Genomic DNA, 25,676 nt, shown 5'->3' with positions numbered 1-25,676 from the left:
CTGAAATTCTCTTTGCACAGACAGCCGAGGCACCCAACTGTGTGCAAGGGAGATGTACGCAGAGAGAGGATAAAGGACGCGTTAACAAACTGCAGTAGCTAAGCAGGATTGCTGAGACAGCAAGCTATGGTCAAGTCTAGAGTGTATATAAACCAATGCTGCAAGTCGAGAAGTAGAAGCATATCTCCCAATTAATGCCAGGCAATTAGGCCCACTGCTCTTCTAGGCAAAATTAAAAATCATTACAGTCTGCAGGATATGTATGAGTATGGGTGTGTGTGTGGCACACCGTAAGCAGCAGGTGATATAGTACTGCTGGTGTGTGCTTTTTCTCCAAATATGTTATCACATTTGATTTTCATGAAAAGATGCAAAGTAGCTCCATCTGGCCTTTATCTGCTGATAACGATAGGGGGGGGGGGGGGGGGGGGGGGGAGCTAGTATGATTATTTAAATAGAGACATAGGCAGACAGTCCTTTACTGTTGTCCAAGAGGTTGTGAGTGGGGAGTTTCCTGACATATCATTGCTGCTCTCTAGTGGTTGCTGCAAAAACTTGAAATGTAAAAATGATCTCAGTCCTTTTGCCTGTATCTTTCTTTTACTACTGAAATGTACTGTTTGTACTAAGAATTCATGTGAAATAAATCATTTTTTAAATGACGTACTGATTTATTTCTTAGCAAATGTAAAACCTTTTTAACAATGAAATTCTTAACATATTTATTTTCTTAACAAAAGAAACAAATAATGAATTTAAAGCATAATGAGCTATTCTTATTTACTTAACTTGTAGTACGTATTGACATAATGAAAATTCAGTATTTAATTTAGAGACTAAAACTGCTGAAAAATTAAAGCAAAATGAATAGAAATACAACAAAAATCAAAAGGTTTGTTTATTTTTCTGACAGTTATTTTCATTATCAATTATTTACATTACACTCTCGATTGCTTTTTCAATTAATTGTTTTGTATATTAAATGTCAAAAATAGTGAAAAACATTTTTACACTGCTTCTTTTCACTGTCACCTTTGTTTTTGATTGATTAATTGAATCAGAATTTCAGATCTAGATGACTTTTTGAAACTGGTCTGAAAAACTATATGCTTGAATACAATGGACAATACCACCAGTGTCTTTGGTGGATGAAAATGATCAAATTGATACACAAAGAAAACAACAGTGTGGTTCAATGTACAGTGGGGCATACACAATGAAATGTTTCCCTGCTGTAGACTGACTCCTCCTTCACCTCACATGCTCTGCAGTAAGTCCTGGATTACCCTACTGACCCACGCTGAGTTCTCCGTGACACAGATTCACTTATAGCACAAAACCAGCAGAGGACATTAAAATCACATCAACACAACGTCAGTCATAGGACCTTAAACTCACCCAACCAGGGAGGAACCCAAACATGCGGAAATTGAATGTTTTGCCTTGTTTAGATCACATTATAATATAGCCTCTGTCATGTGGGGAAGCTTCCTAAACAGGACATTTTAAGCCCCAAGACCTACTTAAAGAAACAGGGCTGTGCGTTCTCTGCACGTATGCTGGTAATATTTTTGCCCCATGTGGTTGCAGAGTAGTTTCTTAATGACAGGGGAAGCCTGAGCAGTGCGGGGCCAGCTCCACGGCCCTCTGCATAAACAGCCATAGCTGGCTGCCATCTGGTTGGCTCCTACTTCAGAGCAGAGAACCCACTGAATCCTTACTGATCATCTCCACTGATTCCTACATTGAACTGCTGGAGTATGTAGGAACAGTTACGGATTGTAACATCAAACTTATACCCAAATAATTAAAGGGCTGGTATAACCAAACTAACAAAAATCTAAATTCTTGCTTACTTTAGAGGATTTTTAGGGACACAGAAAGCATTGGTTTAATTTGACATATTCTTCTTTTCAGATTTCTGCCACAAATCCAGTGTATAAAGTGTATTCAGTGTATAGTGTAATAAAGAGAGGGACTATTACAAGCAGTACATGTAATATTGATTATTAGTATATTTATAACATTAATAGTGCAATCATTGATTAATTATATCATCAGATAAATCTGATTACTAGTTTTTCACTAATCTATTATTTTCAAGGCCTATGGAGTGTCTCACACACACTCAAATGGCCTTCAAAGTCATTGCATTTTAAATGACTTCGCAGTTCCCAGTAACTACACTGCAGCGGTATTTAAAAATCTTCAAAAAAAAAAATCTTTTATGATATTTAAAGTTCAGATTTCTGAGCTGATTTCTTAAGCAAACCAAAACTAGGTAACTTATCTTGTCTCCTGCCACACCAGAGGAGACAAGACTTTAGACCATGTGTATTCCAACCTGGCTGGAGCCTACAAAGCCACACCCCTCCCCCACATTGGACAATCGGACCATCTCTCCCTGTTCCTCACACCTCGGTATTCACCACTCATCCAACGTGTGAAACCTGCTGTGAGGACAATTAAAGTGTGGCCAGAGGGGACAGACACAGTGCTCCAGGACAGATTTAAAAACACAGACTGGAATATGTTCACCCACACAGACCTGGACCAGTACGCCTCATCTGTACTGGATTACATCTCCAAAACCACAGACAGTGTCACCACCCAGAAACGGATCACCATGTACCCCAACCAGAAGCCTTGGATGAACCGGGATGTTCGTCTCCTCCTGAAGGCCCGCAACACTGCCTTTAGGTCAGGAGATGCACACGCCTACAGTACAGCCAGGGCTAATCTAAAGAAGGGCATCAAAAAAGCCAAACACCATTACAAAAAGAAGGTAGAAGAACACTTCTCCAACTCCAACCCCCGACGCATGTGGCAAGGACTCCAGACCATCACAGACTACAGGACCACCAAACCCTCCCCCGCATCCTCTGATGTCTCCTTCCTCAACGAGCTCAACAACTTTTATGCTCGTTTTGAGCGAGGGAACCCCACAACCACAACCAAAGCAGACATGACGCCAGACCACCAACCTATGACTCTCTCCCCCACCGATGTAGGAGCGGTGCTGAGCAGGATCAATGTCCACAAGGCTGCAGGCCCTGATGGCATCCCCGGGCGTGTTCTCAGAGCGTGTTCTGGGGAGCTTGCAGGAGTGCTCACAGACATATTCAATCTGTCCTTGGCCCACGCTGTGGTACCGGCCTGCTTCAAATCCACCTCCATCGTCCCGATACCCAAAAACTCCAACCCATCTTGCCTCAATGATTACCGCCCAGTAGCACTCACCCCCATCATCACTAAGTGCTTAGAGCGACTGGTCCTAGCACACTTCAAATCCTGTCTCCCCCCCACCCTGGACCCCCACCAATTCGCATACCGCCGGAACAGGAGCACAGAGGATGCAGTCTCCATCGCAATGCACTCTGTCCTCTCACACCTGGACAACAACAACACCTACGCCAGAATGCTGTTTATAGACTTCAGTTCAGCATTCAATACAATCCACCCCTCACAACTCATCAGGAAACTGACAGACCTGGGTATCAGTTCCCTCATCTGCAAATGGTTACTGGACTTCCTGACCAACCGCCCCCAACATGTCCGGCTGGATAACCGCTGCTCATCTACCATCACAATGAACACCGGTGTACCACAAGGCTGTGTGATGAGCCCTTTCCTCTACTCCCTCTTCACCCACGACTGCAGACCTGCTGATGGTTCCAACACCATCATTAAGTTTGCAGATGACACCACGGTGATTGGCCTCATCAGTGACAACGATGAGGCCGCCTACAGGGAGGAGGTGGATCGTCTGGCTGAGTGGTGCGACAGAAACAACCTGCTGCTTAACACCGAGAAGACCAAGGAGCTCATCGTGGACTACAGGAGGAATGCTGACCCACATCCACCCATCCACATTAAGGGGACGGCTGTGGAGCGTGTGAGCAGCTTCAAGTTCCTGGGAGTCCACATCGCCGAGGATCTCACCTGGACGACCAACTGCTCCAAGCTGGTCAAGAAGGCTCACCAGCGCCTCTTCTTCTTGAGGACTCTGAGGAAGAACCACCTGTCCTCAGACATCCTGGTGAACTTCTATCGCTGCACCATCGAGAGCATCCTGACCAACTGTATAACAGTCTGGTACGGGAACTGCTCTGCCTCGGACCGGAAGGCGTTGCAGAGGGTCGTGAAAACTGCCCAGCGCATCGCCGGAGCACCACTTCCTGCCATAAAAGACATCTACAGGAAGCGGTGTCTGAAAAGGGCTGGGAAAATCATCAAAGACCCCAGTCACCCATCACATGGACTCTTCACCCTCCTGCCCTCTGGGAGGCGCCACAGGAGCCTCCGGACTAAGACCACCAGGTACCGGAACAGCTTCTTCCCCACAGCTGTCAGACTCCTGAACTCTGCCTCCTGACATCTGACCCACGTTAAACTCATGGACTGAACATACACACACCCACAATGGACAACTGTACCCTCAAACACAATAATAACATGGACTGAACCACCACTCACAACCACTAGCACTTTATATAGCCTCTGTAGAAACTATCTACACCCTCACTTATCTTAACTGCACTACTGTATAGCTCTGTGTAAATAATCATTCTGTACATTCGATAATCTTTAATCCTACAACTGTTTACAACTTGCATAGTTCCCATTTCTGTATAGCTGTATATCCCAGATTCTGTAAAGTTATTTATTTCATATTCTGTATAGTTTTTCATATTTATATCCTGTTCATATCCTGTACATAGCTTGTACTCACTACAGCCTGTACATACTTATAGTTATAGAATATTCACAACATACTTCATACCGTGTACATTATAACATACCATAATAGACCCATTTCTGTAATATACTCACATATCTATATTATTGCTAATATATATTGTAATATATCTATATCACTAAAGCACTTCTGGATGGATGCAAACTGCATTTCGTTGCCCTGTACCTGTGCATGTGCAATGACAATAAAGTTGAATTCTATTCTATTCTATTTTCCACATTTCTGGGTTTTGTACAATCACTATCGATTCTTACTGTTAATGTAAAGCTTAAAATGTCTCACAAACACCTGCACTGACATTTTTCAAATGCAAGGAAAAAGAACATTTGTTTGGGACTACATTTAGTGACAGATTGATCTGGAATGATTATATGCTATATTTACAAGCAAAGAATGCTTTACCCTAAAATAATTAGTCACGATAACTGGACGGACAGCAGTTCAACAGTCACTGATATTTTGGAGGGTACGTGCTCAAGCACAAAAAGGGCACATACTGTAAGTAGTATTTTAAAAAGTACATTGTGCACAATAACAAATGTATTAGCTACTTGCTTGCTTTTCACAGTCTGACCTTTGGGTGAAGTTATCAGAACATTCACTCCTGGAAAGACTGTCTTGAATATTTTAAACTGAATAATCGTTCTCACTAGAATGATGGACTTCCCAGACTGATGGGAAGGTTTATATTCACCATGTTTTCTCTTGCTGGCTCTCTGCGTTTTCAGATTTATATTTTCTGCCTATTTAAAACCCTTTTCCTGCCATCATTGTGCAGTGTTCTGTGTTCTTTGAGCTACATTAGTAAGTCAGTCACTCTTTTGACCCCCTACAATACATCCTGATTTTCTAGAGATGAATTTAGATTTTTGGTTTTGGCTCAACAAACTCTTCAGCAAAAACATTTCCCATCAGCATCATAATCTCAGCTGATCCATAAATGATACCTCATCCAAGATCAGTTATCTAGCCTTTAATCTGCTACAATGCCAAGCAGACGTCTTTACTTGTGGGACCCAAAAGTACGGCAGTCTGTGTGGTGAAGCAAAACTTTCCCATACTGCTATAAGCTTAGATATTTGAATAAGTAATGCACCTGTTTTCAGGGGGGGAAAAAAGAAAAAGCTTCTGTGAAAGCACTTAACAACTTCTCAAAAACACACAAAGCCTGTGTAGGCATGACAGAAAACATTCATACGCAAAAGAGCCAGATCTACAAAAGAGAGACACTTTCACAAGAAAAGCTTTCGCTCCTGCAGCAATTTTACGTCTGTGATGTAACTTCATTTGAATCACAAAGAAAGAAAAAGCTTTCTCAAATCTTTGCACTGAATGCAGGAGAGAGAGAAAAGGACGAAAACAAAATCAAAAATGCAAAGAAGTCCTCCTTTTCTGTACGGTGTTGTTATCCAGATAAGCACACAAATATAAGCGACTTTTGACCAGCTACACCCCTCAGTTCCCATGACGGAGTCGACTCATTTTGTGTTTGTGATACAGAGACTGTGTGTTTGAGCCTGTTGTGCCAACAGAAAAGTCGACAGGGGCAGCACTAGGGCAAGCTGTGGGAGGCTCACAGAAAAGAAGAAAAGAAAAAAAGCAGACACCGAGGCCGGGTTGATGAAGAGCCGAAAGAAGGAACTCAAGCAGAAATAAATTCCCCCCCGCCCCCCCCCTTCAGAAAGACCCCCTCTTATTGGTAGTTCATTAGTCTTGATCTTGCCTTTGACCCACAGTAAATGCTGCAGCAAGCACACTGCTATGACACCGCCACTATACAAGCACAGACACAGGAATGCTGCTTCTGTTATTGTCTTTAAGTGCCAAACTCAGGCCAAGGCCTAGCCAGGGTTTCAAAAACAAACTAACAACCGTGCAAGGTTTTCACTCACTCACTCACACACACACACACACACACACACACACACACACACACACACGCACACACACACACCACTTCCGTCCATTCTCTCTCACAGAGAAAGGAAGTGGAGTCGAACTGGCCGAGCCCCAGCTGTCCAGACAGAGGTAGCCTGGCAAACCCAGTCTCCTGCCTGCCTACTTCCTCCTCTGAATGGCTGTAAAAGACTCACAGAGCATTTGCTGTCCTTCAGTGCTCACTGTTTTGTAAGATGTAGAGAGCCACTTCAAGTGTAAAGAAGTACTTAAATGTACTTTCTGCGATGCACAAGAGTGATAGTCTCAACCCTAATTTTTACGTGATCACATTTTGTCCCCCGCCTCTGTTTTGTTTTTAGGGCAAACCCAATAGAAGTTTTGCTCTCTGGGACTCAGAAGTTACATTGTGGGCCCCTCTTTGCTTAGTGAACATCTGCCTACATTTTCCATCAGTATTTATCCCCACAGTGGGCTGCCCACTGTGGGTCATGTGGCTCTGGCCATAGTGCCCCCACATGAGACCATAAGAAGCATGTTGCTGGGTGTTAGCACCATTGTTTCCTTCACTAACAATGCTGGGATTGTGATATAGTAAGAAAAAATGTGTGATAGCTGAGAAACCTACTTGTTACATACTTCTTCAATATCCAAAATATGATCTTTGTACAACAGGAAAAAAAATAGTACTGATACATTAGCAGTGAACATAAATAGTCCAGCTCTCTATCATCACTGTCATCACAATGTTTCTCCTAATCCTTGCATATTTACAGGGACATCTCTGAGATCTATGTGTGTGCTGTCCTTTTTAAACAGCTGCCAAACAAAGAAAGACTATAAAGGACAAGATAAACAACATGTTATAAAAAGCACAACAAGCAGGCTGCAGCATCTAAATAGTAGACCTCTATTCAGCTGCCACACACTGTTAAAAATTCAAACTCTAGAAAAACACACCATCTGACGAGATTTTGAAAGGAAAGAGAGAAAATAAGGGTCTGCTTCGTTCTGAGCTGCACGTAGATCATTAAAGTCCAAGTTCAAAAATGAACTTGATCAAAGATCACCATCACATGACAACCTGCGCATAAAATGAGGCTGAGCTTTCACAGAGGATAGCATATTGATTCTAAGTGTTTATAGTTAGCAGTTTTTTTGCTTTTCAGTATACACACAAGCCATACATCCTTCTCACATTCATTTAAGAAAGTCTCAGGAACAGCAACTTTACCACAATCTCATTTGAAATGTGTGATTGGCCAAGGGTCCAACCTCTTACCTTGGGCCATTTGGGGTTGATGAGTCGTGCTTTAATTGCATCATCCAACGCGGTGCTGTACTCGCCCAGTCTCAGATATGCTGCAGAGCGGTTACTGTACAAAATGCAGTTTTGGGGATCGGCAGTCAGGGCTTCACTGTAAAGGCGAACAGCCAGTTCAAATTCCCCCTGCTGGCAGGCCTGATTACTGCGACGCACCCGCTCGAGAAATTCAGCTTTGCTAAGGGCTGGGGGTCCAGTGCCAGACAGTCGATCGGCTCTTTTTACCATCTGGGCTGAAAGGATCACAGGTGCAGGAGAAGAGGTCGATGACGAAGAAGGGTCGGTGGTCCTGCTGGTGGAGCGAGAACCAAAAAGAGAGAACTGAGGAGAGAAGAAGCAAAAGGGAGGAGAAAAAGGGAGAAAGGGGAAGAGCAGGGTTAAATGTTTTGCAACTAGAGAAGAAATCTTTATTTTACTCACTGTTTGACATAAAATTTTTGGCAAATGAAATAATAAACCGTTATCACCATCAACAAATGAATTCATTACTTCATTCAATCATATTTATATAGTGCCAACTTATTATTTGAAGGTAGAGACCCTGCATAGAAAAAAACTGATCATGTGCCAATAACCATGAAACAGCAGGTCTTCCTGTCTTAATGGGCAGAAACTCTTTTAGTAGCATTTGTAGGACCAATAGCAATGATGATTATCATGAAAGCATATTGTCAATCAAATAGATGAGTTATAAAATCGATTCACCTAGCATGCAGAGTTGTGAAAGGAGAAGTATACAAACTGTCAAAACAGTTTTCCATATCAGGATGTAAGCATGTTTTTAATGCATGTTCAGCATTTTAACAAGACACCCTGTGGGGATTGATTACCTTATGGAGCCAGCCTCAAGTGGCCATTAGAGGAACTGAGATTTGTGACATTTGGTTTTGGGTTCAAATTTCATTTCCAAAGGTAGCTGCTTTGGGTTTCCCCATCTCCCACTGATGAATATCATTGCTCTTCAGACATCACCTCTACAAAACAACTGTGATGCTGTTCATTTTAATAGTCTAAATGCTTCATTTAATTATTGCTTAACTGGTGAACTTGTACTAATTTTTCATATCATTATATTGCTGCGGTATTAGAGTGGTTTGCACACATTCCTGGTTTAATCCCTGGAGGAGCCTGACCCTGAACTGCATAGGTGGAATTAAATTGATGGACGTTACCATGGTAAACATAGATGTTAATATTAGGAAGTTTAGAATTTTCATTGCATAGCCCTTTTAGTGGAAAAGGGTGGAGTGCCAACTCGGTGTCAGGGACAAGACCCTGCACCAAGTGGAGGAGTTTAAGTCTCTCGGGGTCTTGTTCAAGAGTGATGGGAGAAGGGGGCGGGAGATCGCCAGACGTATTGGTGCAGCGGCTGCAGTGATGCGGACGCTGTACCGGTCTGTTGTGGTGAAGAGAGAGCTGCGTGTAAAAGCAAAGCTCTCAATTTACCGGTCGATCTACGCCCCTACCCTCACCTATGGTCACGAGCTGTGGGTAGTGACCGAAAGAACGAGACGGCGGAAATGGGCTTCCTCCGAAGGGTGACTGGCCTCTCCCTTAGAGATGGGGTGAGAAGTTCGACCATTCGGGAGGATGACTACAGCATGTGACCAAAAGCACCAGAAAAAACTATTTCATATAGTATTTTTGGATGCTAGTATTTGTGTGTTTTATAAAGGCATCGGGTGATTTGTTTAGAATTTGGGTGCACTATTATTGGGTGTAGCAGCTATTTCAAATCTCACTGAACTGAGGTGCATAGGAGCAAAGGGTGACATGTACAAAAGTTGAGCCCAGCTATCACATATTTTTAGCTGTTTCAATAAAAAAGCTGTTCACAGTGTTGTTTCAAAAGAAAATGTTCTTTCAGTGCTATTACAAAAGTTATTTAAAAAAAAAACCTTCCTGCATGCAGATTTCTATCCAACACAACACCAAACTGAAGCTGTTTCATTTGCATGATATGATCCAGTAGTTATTAGCAAATGGGATACCAAACTAGTGCCAGCACTTTTTCTTTCTGCACACTGGTACCAGCTTGAATTCCTCCGAGAGTTACAGAGACAGAAAGGAGGAAAGTCAGAGACTTAGTAAGATACAGGCTCTGTTCTTCTTGTTAGTTTCCGTCTCTGAAACTTTGTGTAAAATGTGCACACTGAAGTTCCCTTTCTGTAGCTTTAACATTGAAATGCTGCCTCCCTCTCTGATCTGGTGTTTCCAAATTTGTCCTTTCACCAGTGCTTACACGAAGGCTTTCATTATCTCTCTCTATTTCCCTTCACACACACACACACGCACACACGCACACACACACACACACACACACACGCACACACACACACGCACACACACACACTGAATTGTTTGGATACGCATTTAAAATATGCAGACTGGAAGGATTCCTAAAACTTGCAAATGCATCACCCAACAGTGGATTGAGAGGAGTAAAGGAAATGAAGGCTTTTTGAAGTGTACTGATTATTCACCTCATGTATGCATATATCACATGAGTGACATAAGAACTAACACTGATTTATTTCTTGAAGAATACTGTCTCATTAATTAATATCTGCTGATAAAGTAAAACATGAAATAAATATATGTATTTATAAGTAAGCTGACTCAGTAAACAAATGGAATTAGATGAATTATAAAAACTTTTTACAGATCAAATATTCATGATAAACTTTAAAAAATAACACAAAACAATTGAGGAGAGCATTGCATTCACAAATATATTGACTTGAACTTATATTTACGTGTATTCATGTCAATTATCCTTTTTTATTTTAGTATCCTTTGCTTTTAACTCCAAACCACGTTAGCCACTTCAGTCAGCTGTGTTTCTTGTTCCTGCTGCTTATAAAAAATAAGGTAAAAGAGCTTTTGTGTTTAAAGACTATCAGACTGGAACAATTTACCTGTTGAGAACAAACCAGTTTCATTACTTGCATGGCTTCTCTTCCTACTTTGAGAAGCAGTCGTCCTGTTTACTTTTTTATTAAAATATTTTTGATTCTTTGCCATCTACCTGCATGGGTTTTTTTTTTTTTTCATTTACTTACTTTTACATTAAAAGCATAGTAGTGATTTGTAATGGCTTTAAAATGACTTTTAATGATTTCATTGAACTGTTCTTTTCCAGAGTGAAATGATTGTAAGGCATACATCTTTAATGACTTTAATGACATGAATTTGAACTCAGAGACGATTTAAATTTGTTGGTCTCATGGCACAGACCCACCTTGTTTGTGTAGTCTACGAGTTTTCAATAGGGTTGAGCTTCGGGCTTTGGGAGGGCGATTCTGGAAACTTAATGGTTGCCTACTTTATTCAGTTCAATTCAATTCAGTTTTATTTATATAGCATCAAATCACAACAACAGTTGCCTCAAGCTGCTTTATATTGTAAGGTAAAGATCCTACAATAATACAAAGAAAACAGAGAAAACCCTAATAGTCATATGACCCCCTATGAGCAAGCATTTTGGCAACAGTGGGAAGGAAAAACTTCCTTTTAACAGGAAGAAACCTCTGGAGGACTCAGGGTCAACGAGGGGTGGCCATCTGCTGCGATCAGTTGGGGGTGAGCGGATGAAACAGGAGAGCAGTTTTGATGCCTGTTGTGATTATTATCATGTTAGAAAAACTTGTGTCCAAGTTTCAATCATCTAACTGCTGATTTAAGGTGAAACTCGGTCCTTTTTTTATTATTTCATCCACTTTGTGCAATGTATCAGTACCATTGGCAACAAAACAGCCCCAGAACATGATGAATTTAGATTCACTACCACCATGATGTTTGAAAGCTGGTACAGTGCAAGTACAGTACAAGTTTGAAAGCCTAACCTTTACTTTGTGGCTTGTCCACACGAGCAGCTACAAATTTCAATCAAGTTTGAGAGTGTCAAGTTTTGTTCAGGGGCTTCTCCATCACTATCAATCTGCCACTCCCGTCATTCATGACCCTGAGATACTCAAACTCCACTTTGGTCAGCAACTCATCCGTGAACCAGAGTGAGGACTTCGCCCTTTTCCTGCTGAGAACCATAGCCTTGGACTTGGACGTGCTAATTGTCATTCTCGCCACTTCATCCTCACAAGAGCATCACCTGATGATGCCAAAGTGGATGCCTTATGCCACTTGGCTCTGCCTAAAAGTTCTGTCTGAAATATTCTGAAGAGAATCGGTCACAAAATAAATTCAAATGTGTGCATCCAATTCTTGTTTTTTAAAGTAATTAAAGAGGTATGCTGTGCAACCATTCCACTATATAAAATGCAGTGTTTGAAGAAATCACTAAAAGCTCCAAGTTCCCATGAGATTCATGCCCATGATTACAAACCTCTGACCACAGCTACATATATATTGGGACCTGTTTGAAAACAAGATGCTGCTGCTGTGTGCCCATGTGCTGTAAAGATTAAAGTCTGATTAAAGTCTCAGTGTAAGCCACAGTTTAGAAGAGCACTGCTATACACAAGTTTCCACATAACAACAATGTGTGAAAATGCTAATTTTCATTGTTTTTCTCTTTTATTACATTATTTTCATTAATGTGCCAGGTTGTTATGAGGTTCTAGTTCTGATATGACGAATGTTACATAAAACACAGGTAAATAAAGAATATCACATACAGTATTGTCTGTACTGAACTAAAACTGTTCCTGAACTTGAATGCAACTAGTAGAGTGCAAGAAGAAAAACTACTCTAAGTGGACTTCTGCATTCATACACATTCCACTGATAGCTGTGTTATACACATTTTTGTGTTACACTGTTCTTAAACAGAGCTCTGGCTTAACTGAAACTTCTCTGTAATGTTGTGCACCTGTGGGTAAAATACTTTGTTTCCAAATGGAGAGGATATGTTTGTGTATGAGTGAAAACTGGAAAATAGAAACCTGGAGTCTAATGTATCAAATGGTTAAGTGCTTATTTGGCTAATCACTCAATACAAAAACAATCCTGCCAGTTCATCTAAAGGATCAGTTATGATCACCTTGTTTTTATGTCTGTTTTTAAATCTATCTGTGATATTTTAGTCACCAGAGCTTACTTACATTTCCCTGAATGCAGATTGTTTTTTCTAGCCCAATTTCTCCTCTATCTTTCTATAGCTATTTACATATAAACTACCGTACAAATGAAAATCTGCTCGAGTTGGCTGGAGGTTTGACCATGTAGGTTCACCTCAGTCTTGCATTACAGACTTGTGTGTCTACATGTTTAAAAGCAGAGGTTTGTTGGTCTGGAGTATTCAGGTGTGTTAACACAATGACACAATTTTTGCAGGAATAGATGTCCCAACAAATTCACACCAATGTGAGACCATGCAAAGAAACTGCAACAAAACAAAACAAAATGTTAAAGTTCTTGACAGTAGAATTATAAAAAGAAAGAACAAGCATGGTTAATGCTGCTGAATGCTGTGTTCTACAATAATAATAATAATAATAATAATAATAATAATAATATTATTATTATTATTATTATTATGGGCCATACTTTTTTTCCACATGACTTGCATTAGCATTTCTGGTTTGTAGAGGAGCAGAGTTGAGTCATCTGTTTGTTTCATGTTCCTGTAGCAGCTTATTAATAATGTTGCTGCTTACACACAGACACACCCACACATACACACACACACACACACACACACACACACACACAGCTGTCCCAGTGTGTAGACGGTAGCACCAACTCACTCAAGAGACAGGTTATCAGAAGTGTCACTGCTGATATGTACTTTCTGCATTTGGCTGTAGAGCAAAAACTACAACACACACACACACATTACAGAAGAAAGTGTCAGGTTGCATTCCAGAAGTTTACAAAGAATTTATTTTTGAGGAACAACACTGCCAAACGACAGGAACACAACATGAATATCCTGTGGCAGTCCTTCCACGATTACACACAAACACACACTTCCCCTTTGTTCTGTCTTACTACTCCCAGCCCCATTTTCAGCCCAGGTCACAGGGAGTACATTCCTGGTAAAAATATAGAGACAGAAAGAGACTGATGGGACGAGTACCTGAAAGAGAGGAAACTGTTTGCCTAAAACTGGCCGTTAGATCTTTAATGTGTCATATCGTCGATGGGGCGTCAATGAAACAAGCTGTAGCTGTATGCAGCTGTATGTATAAATGTGTGACATAATGCTAAGGGCAACAAAGATGGAATAGTTCAGATTATGTTTGAAAGGTACTGGAAATCTGACTAAACTGAATATTAGCAGTTAGTTGCAACTGTGATACTATAATGTACCTGCATGCGTGGTTTCAGTTTCTCCGGTGTAATGTAATTTATTTATTTTTTATTTGTCAGTCAGTTGTAATATCAAAAATATATTTGAGCTTTTGGACTGTTGAGAAAGATTATTTAAAGGATATGAAATGTGTCACTATTTTCTGACACTTTATAGAATAAAACAAATAATCAGTTATTTAAGATTTTCACATAAACATGCTTTTGATAAATATACATTTTATTGTGAATGTTTTTTGACAAATATGTATACAGTAAAAGAAAGGAGAAAAAAAAAAGAAAAATGGTCTTGACCAGTCACACCTGGTGATTATTATCAAATCATCTAATAGTTTAGACTCTTTACATGGTGGGGCAAAGGAGGGGCAAGAGGTCTAGACAGAGTGGCACATGCCTCTTTAGTAGTGAAAATCTCCTATGTAACTGAAGTCAACAAAATATCCACAAAAACACTTTAAAACTCTTTATGGCATCATTATTGCTTCTATCTCTTTTCTTCTCCTTTAGATGGGTAGGCTTAGAGAATTAGTTTTTACAAGTATTTTAAAGACATAAAAGTTGGGGGGAGCAAGAATCTACTCACTTTTTAAAGATGGCATTGCTTATTTCAGCAAGACAGTTCCACGCAGCAGAAAACTGTCTGTCGCATTATGAAACCAATGCAAGGACACAGGAGTCCTTAACCTGTATAGCCAAAGAAATCATACTACAAGAATAGGAAAACCTTAGACAGAGTTTCTTGAGTTTAACATTTAATATGTTATTCTTGTAATTTCTTCAGTTAAAGCTACATTTTCTTTTTGCAAATTATTGTTCTTTAAATGTATCTCTTGCATATCATCCCAAGTTTTTGTGTCACTTCTACAGAAGTGACAATTTTTACATTTTAAAAGCTGAGAATAATTCCACTTACCAAAACCATTAAAATTTAAAATAACTCTCTACAAAGCTCTCAGATATTTATTTTAGTCTGTATAACAAAGTATGTCCTGCCAATTTCACAGTGTAGCTCTGAAAAAAAAATCCCTGTCACTTTGTAAATGAAACTTCTGAAACTCGTGTCTGCGCCTTGACACTTTCATTTTTGTTTTTTGTACTGACTTTACTGTAACTTTAATTTGCTTTCTACATTCTGATATATTTCACGCTGTAAAAACAACTTACAGTAAAATTACAGTTGGCAACTTAATGAGCTCCTTTGTTTATGTCTTTTGTATTCCATGGTGTTCCTATAATGTCGTTTCCCTTTTAGTCTTCCTTGTATGCATTTAAGGAATACATGCAGTAAAGATGCACTTCTATTCTATTCTGTTTTTAGTTGTATTAGTAAATAAAAATCTGTTTCACAACATCCACAGGTATAAATGAGCCTGTCAGAGCTCAGATGGAGCTGTCTATGAACTCCATGTTTCAAAATAAGCCCTGCACGATGGCAGCTCATCGTGAGATGTCTGTGTGTAAGCGACTTTTTTTTCTCTTCCCAGCCTCTTACCGATGGCGCTGAGCAGCCGCGGTTTGTGTCCTCTGTGAAACCACAAGATAAAGCGACTGTTTCCACTAGCCTTACCTTCTCTTTCCTCGTTCTTGGCTTTTCCATCTCTGCTAAATCCGGCGACCGGAGCTCTAAACTTTCATCCCGCAGCAGCAGCAGAGAGACAGAGAAAAACAGTCATCCAAAGCCAGGGTACAAGTCCACTGTAGGTTATCCAGCGGTATATGTTACCAATAAACTTGAGAGTGAGAGGCTTGTGTGCTATGCAGCGGTGCTCCAAAGTTTCTCTGAGTGAAAGTTAATCCAGACTGCGTGCGCCATGTTCCCACAGGCGAACTTCTCCCCATAGCGGAATTTTTGTCCGGTGAGAGGCGGGGATCCGGTCGGCTCACCAGCTCACAGCAAGGTTTCAATTACTCTTCATGACATCAGAGAGGAGTTGAGTTACCTGACAGATATTCATTTCAGCAGACTTTTACACTGTGTTGGTGTAGTATGTTAACAGGAAGCCATACTTTGTGTAGGAATGAGGACTTGTTTAAAAATATATTATTTTATAGCATTTGGAGTCTATTGTAGAATATAGCCACCTACTCCGAGTGCTAGTGCCCTATACGGTTAAAAATAACGTTTGTTTAAAAAGACTTTAGACTGGAAGAAACATTATTAACATTATTGTGATTGGTGCAAAATTCTATGGACATGTAGACAAAGGGAACAGAGGTATTTAGTAGGTAAGGTGTTAGAGAAATGCAGATGGATAGATAATAGTACATTCTGCAAAAAGGATGAAAATGTCTGTACTAAACATGCACTTTAAGAAGAGGGAAGAACACAGGGTGACATATAAGAGATGAGGAAGGTGCACACAGAGGGTCCACATCTTATGCAAAATGTGCAATCTGAAAGATATAGGAGACTGCAAGGTGGTGTCAGAGGAGAATGTCGCTAAACAGCATCAGATGGTTGTCTGTAGGATGCCTTTGTACATTAAGAAGAGGAAGAAAGTGAAGGCAGAGGCAAGGAGTAAGTGAAAGAAGTTGAAGAAAGAAGAATGTTGCACAGAGTTCAGGAAGAAGTTGAGGCATGCTCTGGGTGGAAGGAAAGAGTTACCCGATGTTACCTGTATATTAAAGATGGCCCACTAACAAAACAAATTAGCCTCTTTGACTGTGGTAATACAAACTAAAATATCAAGAAGGTAGGTAAGGCTCTTTGTTGATACTGATTTTTGAATATTTTATGGAATTATACATAAACTACTAACTTTTAACTACTAATACTGTACACTTCACTGTGGTGTGAAAACTACTTTAGATCAAAGCATTTATTGACCAGACATTAACAAAAAACTGAGCACTGTCTCCTAAAGGAACCACGTGACGATCCCACATTCTGAATCATCCAGAAGGAGCCCCATTTGCATATACAATGGTCCCTCGTTTATCGCGGGAGTTACATTCTAAAAATAATCCGCGATAGGTGAAATCCACAAAGTAGCCAGCTTTATTTTTTACAATTATTACAGATGTTTTAGGGCTGTAAAGCCCCTCACTACACATTTTATACACTTTTCTCAGACAGGCATTAACATTTTCACACTTTTCTCTCTTTTTTAAACACTCTCAAAGTTCCAACCTTCGTAGAAAAAAAAGTCCAGTATTATACAATGAAACCAAAGATCAAACCCTGTATTCAGGTCAGGTCAGGACGCAGAACACAATGCACTGAAAAAAAAAAAGAAAGCATGCAAAATTGCACACAAAAAAAATCCAGCGAGGTCGCAAAGGTGTCCCGCGTTATCATCATCACCTTTATTTATAAAGCACTTTAAAACAACCACAGCTGACACAAAGTGCTGTACATTGGAACTATATAATAAAGTCACATAAGATATAAATAAAAAGCCAAATAAAAGAAAAAGTAAAATACTTAATTAAATAACTAATTTAGTTACAAGAGAAACTAAGTCTCACTGAGGTTAAAAGCCAAAGAATAAAAGTGGACAGTGAAGGGGCCTCTCTAACATGCAAGGGCAAATTATTCCATAATTCAGGACCCACAATAGAAAAGGCCCCTCTGAGCTTCCTCCTGGATCTCGGTACCTCCAGGAGCAGCTGGTCAGCTGACCTGAGAGACTGACAGGGTGTGTGGGGATGAAGATGCTCACAGAGGTAAGGCGGGGCAAGATTGTGAAGGTATTTAAAAACAAACATGAGAATTTTAAAATGAACTCTAAAAGACATAGGCAGCCAGTACAGAGAGGCAGAGAGTGCAGGCCAAATGTCTTACTTACTCATTTGTGGCAAAAAACTGAGGCCGTCATTTTTATAAATGCATTTTGTTTCTTATTTGTATAGTTAAATATTACGCTCATGCTTGTGATGTGGACATATGCAGTTTATGTGAAGAGATGCCTAACTTAAAGAGTAGAAGCAGGATAATAGCCAGTCTGATTCTGTTTTTATGTCAGTAATGATGCCTACTGACAAACACCTCTAAAGCTCAACATGTGACATTTAAGATCTGGAACTCTCAAGATGTTAAATAGGTTTCATTTTATGTTTTACACTGCGCAAATAAATCTTGAAAGTTTGGCTAAACTTAAAATTAGCTAGCAGGTCTATGCAAAACAGGGAGAAACTATTTGTTTGCTTGAAGTAACTCTGACATAACTCTAACATTTACATTTTTCTTATAGATTAAGCAAACTTGTTAGTGAACACTACTCTGGGTATTGCTAGTAACGGCTTTCAGTCTTTAGCCTAAGCTGCATTCATCACTGCAGTCCTTAGCCTCACATTTACCATACAGTGTTGAGAATGATATTGATTGTCTTGTTTAACTGTTAACAAAAGTAATAACAATAATAATAATATATAATAATAATCTCAATTATTTTGAGAACATTAAGCAAAATCTACATTGCAATCCTTCACAGCGTAGCAAAAATATAGCATTCAAGTCATAAAATTAACAGGTACAAAGAAGACAATGATAACAATGTATCTTAACATTTAACAATATATCTTAACAAACTACTGTTTTTAAATCTAATTAGTTATTTTTTTTTCTTTTTACATCTTACAACATAAAGTACATTTCAACATTTATTTCTTACGTACAGCTATTTAAGTAATTTTTTCTCTTTCATAGCTTTACTTACAACATAATTTGCAGCATTCTGCAACTCATACAGTACAGTGCAAATACTTACATATAGGCTACACATGTGCTGAAACATGAATATAAAACGCATCTACAGTATAGGGTACAGAACTGCAACCATGATTTTATTCTGTGAATACTGAGGTCAACAGTAACCTTTCTTCCAGGACAGCCAAAGCTCCTCCTTTTTAATGAGATGTGTTTTCATGGCAGATATCTCCATCTGTCATCTCAGGAGAAGCACATGTGTTACTATTCATTTTAACAATGGCTCAGCTGAATTGAGTTACTGCAGTGAGTCATTATAGTTTGCCAGCATGGATTATTACAGCTGGCTCTTGAACTTGCACACCTCAATAAAATGCTCTTCTTATTAAATGTTAGTTAGTAAAAAACTATGGTGTCCTGCTAAGACCTACCAACATTTCTGTTACACTTTAGGAATAAGTTTATCTTGTCCTCAACAAGGCCATTTTGTTCCTTAGGTACAACCTCCACAACATCCCATATAGTAGACACCATAAATACACAGTACAATATTTCATAGTAATCCAAAGTTTTCAGTATTGGATAATAGATAAAGAATTGTAACAAAAAATATATATATATACACATATATATATATATATATTTCCTTCTCTGTAGGTTTTGCCTAAATAGTATAAAGTCAGTGGAAATAAATCTTCTAAGTTTGTATTGCTGATCTAAAAATTTATTAAATCAAATTAACATGATCTGTGCAGGCCTTAGAACATCAAACGAGAGTTGAAGTTGTCCTGTTAGTCATTATTGACAGAAAGACTTGAGCGTAAAGACAAATAAAGCTTTCCATAAGAGAGACTGACTGTGAAGAAGATTCATCAGGAAATGAACAGGAAAATTTTTTGCTAATCCATGTGAAAATAGATTTCATAGTGTCTTACGTATATAATATTGAACATTAGGACGAGGTTTTTTCCCTTTAGACATTTTTTCTCTTCTTCTTCATTTGTCTGCGTCGGGTCAATCTCAGACACAGTTTGTGGAGCCTCACTTCTCTGTCTTTTCTCTTAGCTCTCCTTGGGTTTGGCCTCCTGAGGTTCAGTTGTACTGCCTGTAGATGGTGTTGCTCCTCCACTGCTACGCTGGTCCACTGATCCTGCTGAGGAAGCTCGGCTTTTACCACGACTAGAGTACAGCTGTTGAATGAAGCAGAAGAACAAATGTTTTGTGATGCTACTTAGTATTTAGTTTTAGTGTTAGAGTTGACATACCTTTACTTTACTTAAAAATGTATATTTCATGCAGTTTTTCTAATCATCCACTACATGGGATTATTTACATACAGAACAAGTATAAAGCTTAAGAGAATGCACGGCTGAACATGTATTTTAAATCACTGTATGCAATGGAAATGTGTGTAGCATCATCTCATGATCCGATGATCAGTATTTCCATTTTTTTAGGCACCAAACTAAAATATGTAGCTGTATATGAAAGATTTAGAATTATAGCTCCATGTCCACAGACTGATGCATGGCCATTTTGACCATTAATGCTATGTCATAATATATCAGTCATAGTGACTGTGTACTTGATCTGACTTCTTCTGTTATACACAGTGATATAACTGTATTATATTCTTTAAAGCTAGGCCAGTTAAATATATCTACTGTATATGTTTGTATACTTACTTGCTGTCTGCCGTGCATTCCTCAAGCAGGAAGCAGGACTGAGACACATGTCCCAGAAGATGAGCTTGCACTTTGGTCAGTTGTCTCTGTTTAGCCAAAGTCTGGAATATTCTAGAAGTACAAAAAGCCCAGTCAAATGAAATGTCCGAGCACATGACAAAGGCAGAGAGCATATGAAAAGGCCACTAGAACAAAAAGAGAACTGGAGAGAGTATCAAAGCAGAACAAAGCCGAGTGCGCTGTTATCTCAGTGTTTGCACATGCCCTGTAATTACTAAGTAAATGTGTGTATTTTAGATATGGTGTGACACATGCTGAAAAATTACCCCCGATCAGATTATTCTAGAAAAAAAAGCAAGTAAAAATTCTCCGTATGACTTCCCTGTACTGGTAATAATACAGAGAATTTACACAGTGTGTTGCCTTACCTGACAGTACAGTTGCAGTGGTAAAGTGTCTTTGGCTCCTGGTTGTAGAAGCCATATTTCTCATGCTGGGATGGGATCTTGTCCCTACACTCATCGATATCCTTATAGATACCACATGACATTGCTGTAGAGAAGCATCGGCAGAAGTGGTCAGTTACTCTGTTGTAGGAAAATCAGTGAATATACTGAGATGTGGTTAGTATCAAATACCTGTGATATCAGGGCCTACTTCAGTCACAGTATGATTTTTGGTTGGTACAATGTTCTCCAGATTTTCTCTTCTGTCAGGAACAGATCCCAAAGGTGTCTCTGTTGCATTACTGCCTGTGTATGTTGTAGCGTTAGTAAGAGGAATGATGGAGGCAAAGGGTGTAGGGACTGTGAATGCAGCAGCAGTATTGGAGGAAAGCTGTAAATCTGAAGTGCTATTCTCTAGGAGTTCTGCAGTTGTGGTAGAATTGATCACGGAGCTGTTCATGGTTTCATCTGTTGGCTTAGATTTGAACAATATGGGTGAATGAACCTCAGCATACAGAGCCATTTTAGTCTCCTTACACCTGCAAGTGAACCCAAAGGACGAAAAAATTACAGAAATATTTAGTTTTCTTATTGTTCCCAAGTGTTGACTTGGAAGATGGATGCTTTCTCTCAGATCAAAATTAAGTTACAAATACCAGCCTGAAACCAGTCTGAACCAAAAGAGATCAAAACTATAAACTGTATAGAAAAGATGGACTTAATTCAATTCAATTCAATTTTATTTATATAGCGCCAAATCACAACAACAGTCACCTCAAGGCACTTTATATTGTAAGGTAGACCCTACAATAATACATACAGAGAAAAACCAAACAATCAAATAACCCCCTATGAGCAAGCACTTTGTCAACAGCGGGAAGGAAAAACTCCCTTTTAACAGGAAGAATATCCTCCGGCAGAACCAGGCTCAGGGAGGGGCGGGGTCATCTGCTGCAAACGGTTGGGGGGAGAGAAGGAAGACAGGATAGAAGACACTTAGCTACAGTGACTTCGCCTATTACTTAGTGAGGTATTCACTAAGTCTGGAAACTAGTGATTGAAGCCATGAACTCATCAACTAATCGTTTAAAGAGGTCATAGAGGATGAGAGACTTCACTACAAGCAGACTTCTATCTATCTATCTATCTATCTATCTATCTATCTATCTATCTATCTATCTATCTATCTATCTATCTATCTATCTATCTATCTATCTGTTGCTGAAAACAAGGAGTAATGGCAAGCTTATCTAGTTTTAGTAATAATCAATACTTCATGCTTTATGTATTGATTAGCTGTATATGTAAACTATAATATTCACTAGATAATTAGTTTGGATTTAGCTACACACTCAAAAACTCTCAATTTGGCTATAGCCAAACCTAGAATTAAGTTGCCTGACTAAATTGTTTGAACTAATCCATTTTTGTCATATGAAAAATTATCTTAAAACTTGGTCTTGCATGGAAAAAAAAAGAAAATGTAGCTTGGTGTTTTGACATTACAGGTGAGGTAAATAAGTATGGAGTTAATTTAAGTTAGCTGGTTAGTTGGCTGATAGAGTCAGGCTAGCTTTTTTTTCTTTCTGACTCAGTAAAACTGGGTCAAAAAGATGACACCTTATCAAAGATATTACCTTTAGTCCAGGTATATGCTTTTCAGACTTTTTTTCTAGATGTAAAAAGAGGCGAAAGTCTCCACTGTTTCCTGTAATTAGCTTGAGATCCAATTAGCTTTATCTCGACCAAAGTAGTGAACTACCAAAGCAATTTGTAAACCTGCTCGCAATCTAAGGGACAGATGCCTCAAACCCAGAACAAATAAAACTATAATGGCTGGATACCATGAGAGGTCAGGGAGAAATAACAATACTGGATGAATCATAGACCTTCACAATTACACAAAGTCATTTTATTTCCATCACAGCTTTACTTACATTCCAAACCAGTTTCTCTGTGTACACTGAAGCCGGTGGGAGAATGTAAAGCAGTGCATCTTCAGCAGGTTAAAGAAGGTATATCCCACTACATCAGCTATGCCGTCATCCGCCTCCACCAAACAACTTCGAAACCTTTAACATATTTGATGCCATCATTTTAAGAAAGAATCAACATCAAAGCACATGCAACAAACCAGCTGAAAAATAATCAGGAAAGGATAGGATAATTACTTGTTATCACAGTCACAATGAGACATGGTGAAGATGTTGCTGTTGAAAATGCCAAACTCTGAGTGAAAGGACAGGATGGTGTGTCTGCACTGATCGTGCTCCCGGCAGCAACGGTCGGTCCCTGAAAACACTCCTGCAACAGGTCAAAACATATATAGAAGGTGTGGATTAAAAGACTGTAACATGATTGAAACTCTCCAAAATGTAAATGTCAGTTTACTTGTTGTGATCATTGTTTTTTTTTTTCCTTTCTGTCAGTAATGTTCTTGGGTTTGTTCCCATTCTTTAAGTGTGCCACAAGTATATATATATATATATATATGTATATAGATAGATAGATAGATAGATAGATAGATAGATAGATAGATAGATAGATAGATAGATATAAAATATAACATTTACATATATTATTTACCCAAAAACCTGAATAAGGTTTATTGCCTTGTTAAGGAAGTGTGGATTTATCTTTTTGTTTGCTGTGAAAAACTGAAACTTCAAACAGGTAAAAATATATGTATAATAATATCAACTTTTTAAATGCTTCTTCAGAAAATTATTGAATTTCATTCAAATTAAAGACAGTCTAAATGGTCATTTTAGTGACTAAAATTAGCAGACAAGAGGGCTAGCAGAGGTGAACATTAGCAGAAAGCTATTAGCAATGACATACCTGTCAAAGCAGCCATATCCTGGAATATCAAGGGGAGAATTATTCCCCATAGAAATTTTTGTAACGGGCTGTAAACATACTTTTTAATGCAGGGATGTTTTGCTTTTTTAGTATGGGAATCTACTCTCTATTTAAAGAAGAGGGCTTTTGAAGAAGGAAGTAAAGCAACTGTAGTTTTTGGCACTTCTGCATAAGCCTCACTTTTCAGCTCCAGAGAGTACAGCTGTGATATTACACAGAAGAGGGAACACCCACTACTTTTTCTGTCTATATCTATATGTACTGCATGCCATCCATCTATTTCAGTTTTTCCTTATCTTCTTCATGGATAAAATATCTACCCTGGACCCATTGTGAGACTAATTTTTAATTTTGGCATTTATAAATGAAATTAGCTACACTTTATGTAGAGACACACTTTAAAAGATGAATACTAAACACAAGGATTTAGCAAGCAAGAAAGGCAGAGGTCAGTTAGTTGAATTATGGGAAATATATGTCCCTAGGCTGTTTCTGGAGTTTGGGAGAGAAGGGGCTAACATAGTTCACTGTCTGTGGCTTTCATTTTGCTCATTTTAAGTCTGTCTCTTGCATGTGTAATAACTTAACTTTTTGCTAAACTTGTTTCATCAACTCATTAACACAGAGTATTTTTAACCCCATATCACTGGTTTCCAACTTTTGAAAGAAATGAAAAATATGTACTTGTGAGCACCATAGCAAGTCGTGCCCAACAGATCAATCAGAATTGAAAGAAAAAATTCAGAAGAAAAATTAAACATAGTTTTGTTTTTTTATCCTTTAAATGTTAGAGCAAACTTTAGTATTAAGGCTCCAAAGGTGGGAAGCACTCCCTGTACATAAGTTCAAAAACGGAGTTCATGGATCCACATACCCAGATCTGAATATGAGGGTGCCTTGTTGCCAGAGCCGCACCAGAGAGTCCCGGGTACAATAAAACCGCGCTTTACACGCTTATGTATGCTGACCTCTGACCTCTCATCTTGACCTTGAACACGAACACTCCTCACCGACCTCTTTCCTGTGGGTTCCCCGAGAGACGCCAGGGAGACGCACTGCCCTTCTGTCTCTAACACGGAGTCCAAATGGACATTTTCATTCGGATGCTCTGAAAAGCCCCGCGCGCGCTCCCGGCACAGAGACAAATAGTTCTGGGTCACCGCTGTGTCGTCGCTCCAAGTGCAGCCAAGCAGAGCGCGCTCCCCGGACCAGGCGGTGTGGTACAGCCGCAGAGATGGAGGGGTCTGCTGCGGGTCGCTACGGAGAAAATTGTAGTGCATTTCTCCGTTAGCAGAAACTTTAGTCCACGTGCAGAGAACCGAGGCTGCTGCTGCGGTGCAGCTCAGGAGTAATGATGTGCAGATGAGAGTAACAAGTGGAGCGATGCGCATCATGGTGGCGGCGGGTCGAGGAGGAAAGCAGCTGAAGGAAACAGGCTGGGAAACGGTTTCACTTCAGTATTGTTGTTTCACTCTCTGAGGACTTACGGACAGATCGACAGATTCCAGGTCGATTTTAAATGAGAAGAGGAGGAGGGGGGTGGTAGAGGAGGAGGAGGGTGCTCGGGTGATCCGGTGGTACTAAAATAAACACAATATCCAAACCACCCATGTGACCTGTTAGCATAGCCAAACACTTTACTCCCGCCCCCACACAGCCAAGCAAGGACACACACACACTATCTGTCCCACATCACAGACAGTGACCATGATACACACTATTGACAACACTCACCAAACCCACCCAGACACATACCCACAGGCAGCACGCTGCTACCAATCTACAA

At 39.5% G+C, this 25,676-nt stretch overlaps 2 protein-coding genes across 2 annotated transcripts in view; both read right to left on the bottom strand.

The window, feature by feature from the left end:
* The window catches only part of ttc28 (tetratricopeptide repeat domain 28), a 167,029-nt gene extending 150,951 nt beyond the window's left edge, over positions 1–16,078 (bottom strand). Inside the window, exons 1-2 of the mRNA XM_085358541.1 lie at positions 15,817–16,078; positions 7,938–8,300 (exon numbers count right to left, since the gene is read on the bottom strand). Of these exons, the coding sequence (XP_085214667.1) occupies positions 7,938–8,300; positions 15,817–15,846 (393 nt within the window). The 5' untranslated portion in view covers positions 15,847–16,078. The remainder of the gene's footprint in view (positions 1–7,937; positions 8,301–15,816) is intronic.
* A 1,461-nt stretch (positions 16,079–17,539) lies between these two features.
* pla2g3 (phospholipase A2 group III) lies at positions 17,540–25,365 on the bottom strand. Its single transcript, XM_085358540.1, has 7 exons — positions 24,765–25,365; positions 23,200–23,332; positions 22,966–23,100; positions 21,221–21,567; positions 21,011–21,134; positions 20,583–20,693; positions 17,540–20,087 (listed from the first exon to the last, which is right to left on the bottom strand). Exons 1-7 carry the CDS (start codon positions 25,282–25,284, stop codon positions 19,871–19,873), a joined length of 1,587 nt encoding a protein of 528 aa, XP_085214666.1. The 5' UTR covers positions 25,285–25,365; the 3' UTR covers positions 17,540–19,870.
* Positions 25,366–25,676: the final 311 nt, after the last annotated feature.

The sequence above is a fragment of the Diplotaxodon limnothrissa genome, linkage group LG7 (genome assembly GCF_057381915.1).
Source record: "Diplotaxodon limnothrissa isolate DT_005_m linkage group LG7, D_limnothrissa_male_GT1.1, whole genome shotgun sequence".
NCBI classification, from domain to species: domain Eukaryota; kingdom Metazoa; phylum Chordata; class Actinopteri; order Cichliformes; family Cichlidae; genus Diplotaxodon; species Diplotaxodon limnothrissa.
Note: the sequence above shows the minus strand (reverse complement) of the source record. Positions and strands in the feature narration are given on the sequence as shown.

Coding starts and splice junctions, on each gene's coding strand:
- pla2g3 (XM_085358540.1), bottom strand. CDS start 25,284: ATGATGCGCATCGCTCCACTTGTTACTCTCATCTGCACATCATTACTC. Junction 21,568..22,965: donor CAGAGAAACTGGTTTGGAAT/GTAAGTAAAGCT, acceptor GTTCACTTGCAG/GTGTAAGGAGACTAAAATGG. Junction 21,135..21,220: donor AGTAGGCCCTGATATCACAG/GTATTTGATACT, acceptor GCTTCTCTACAG/CAATGTCATGTGGTATCTAT.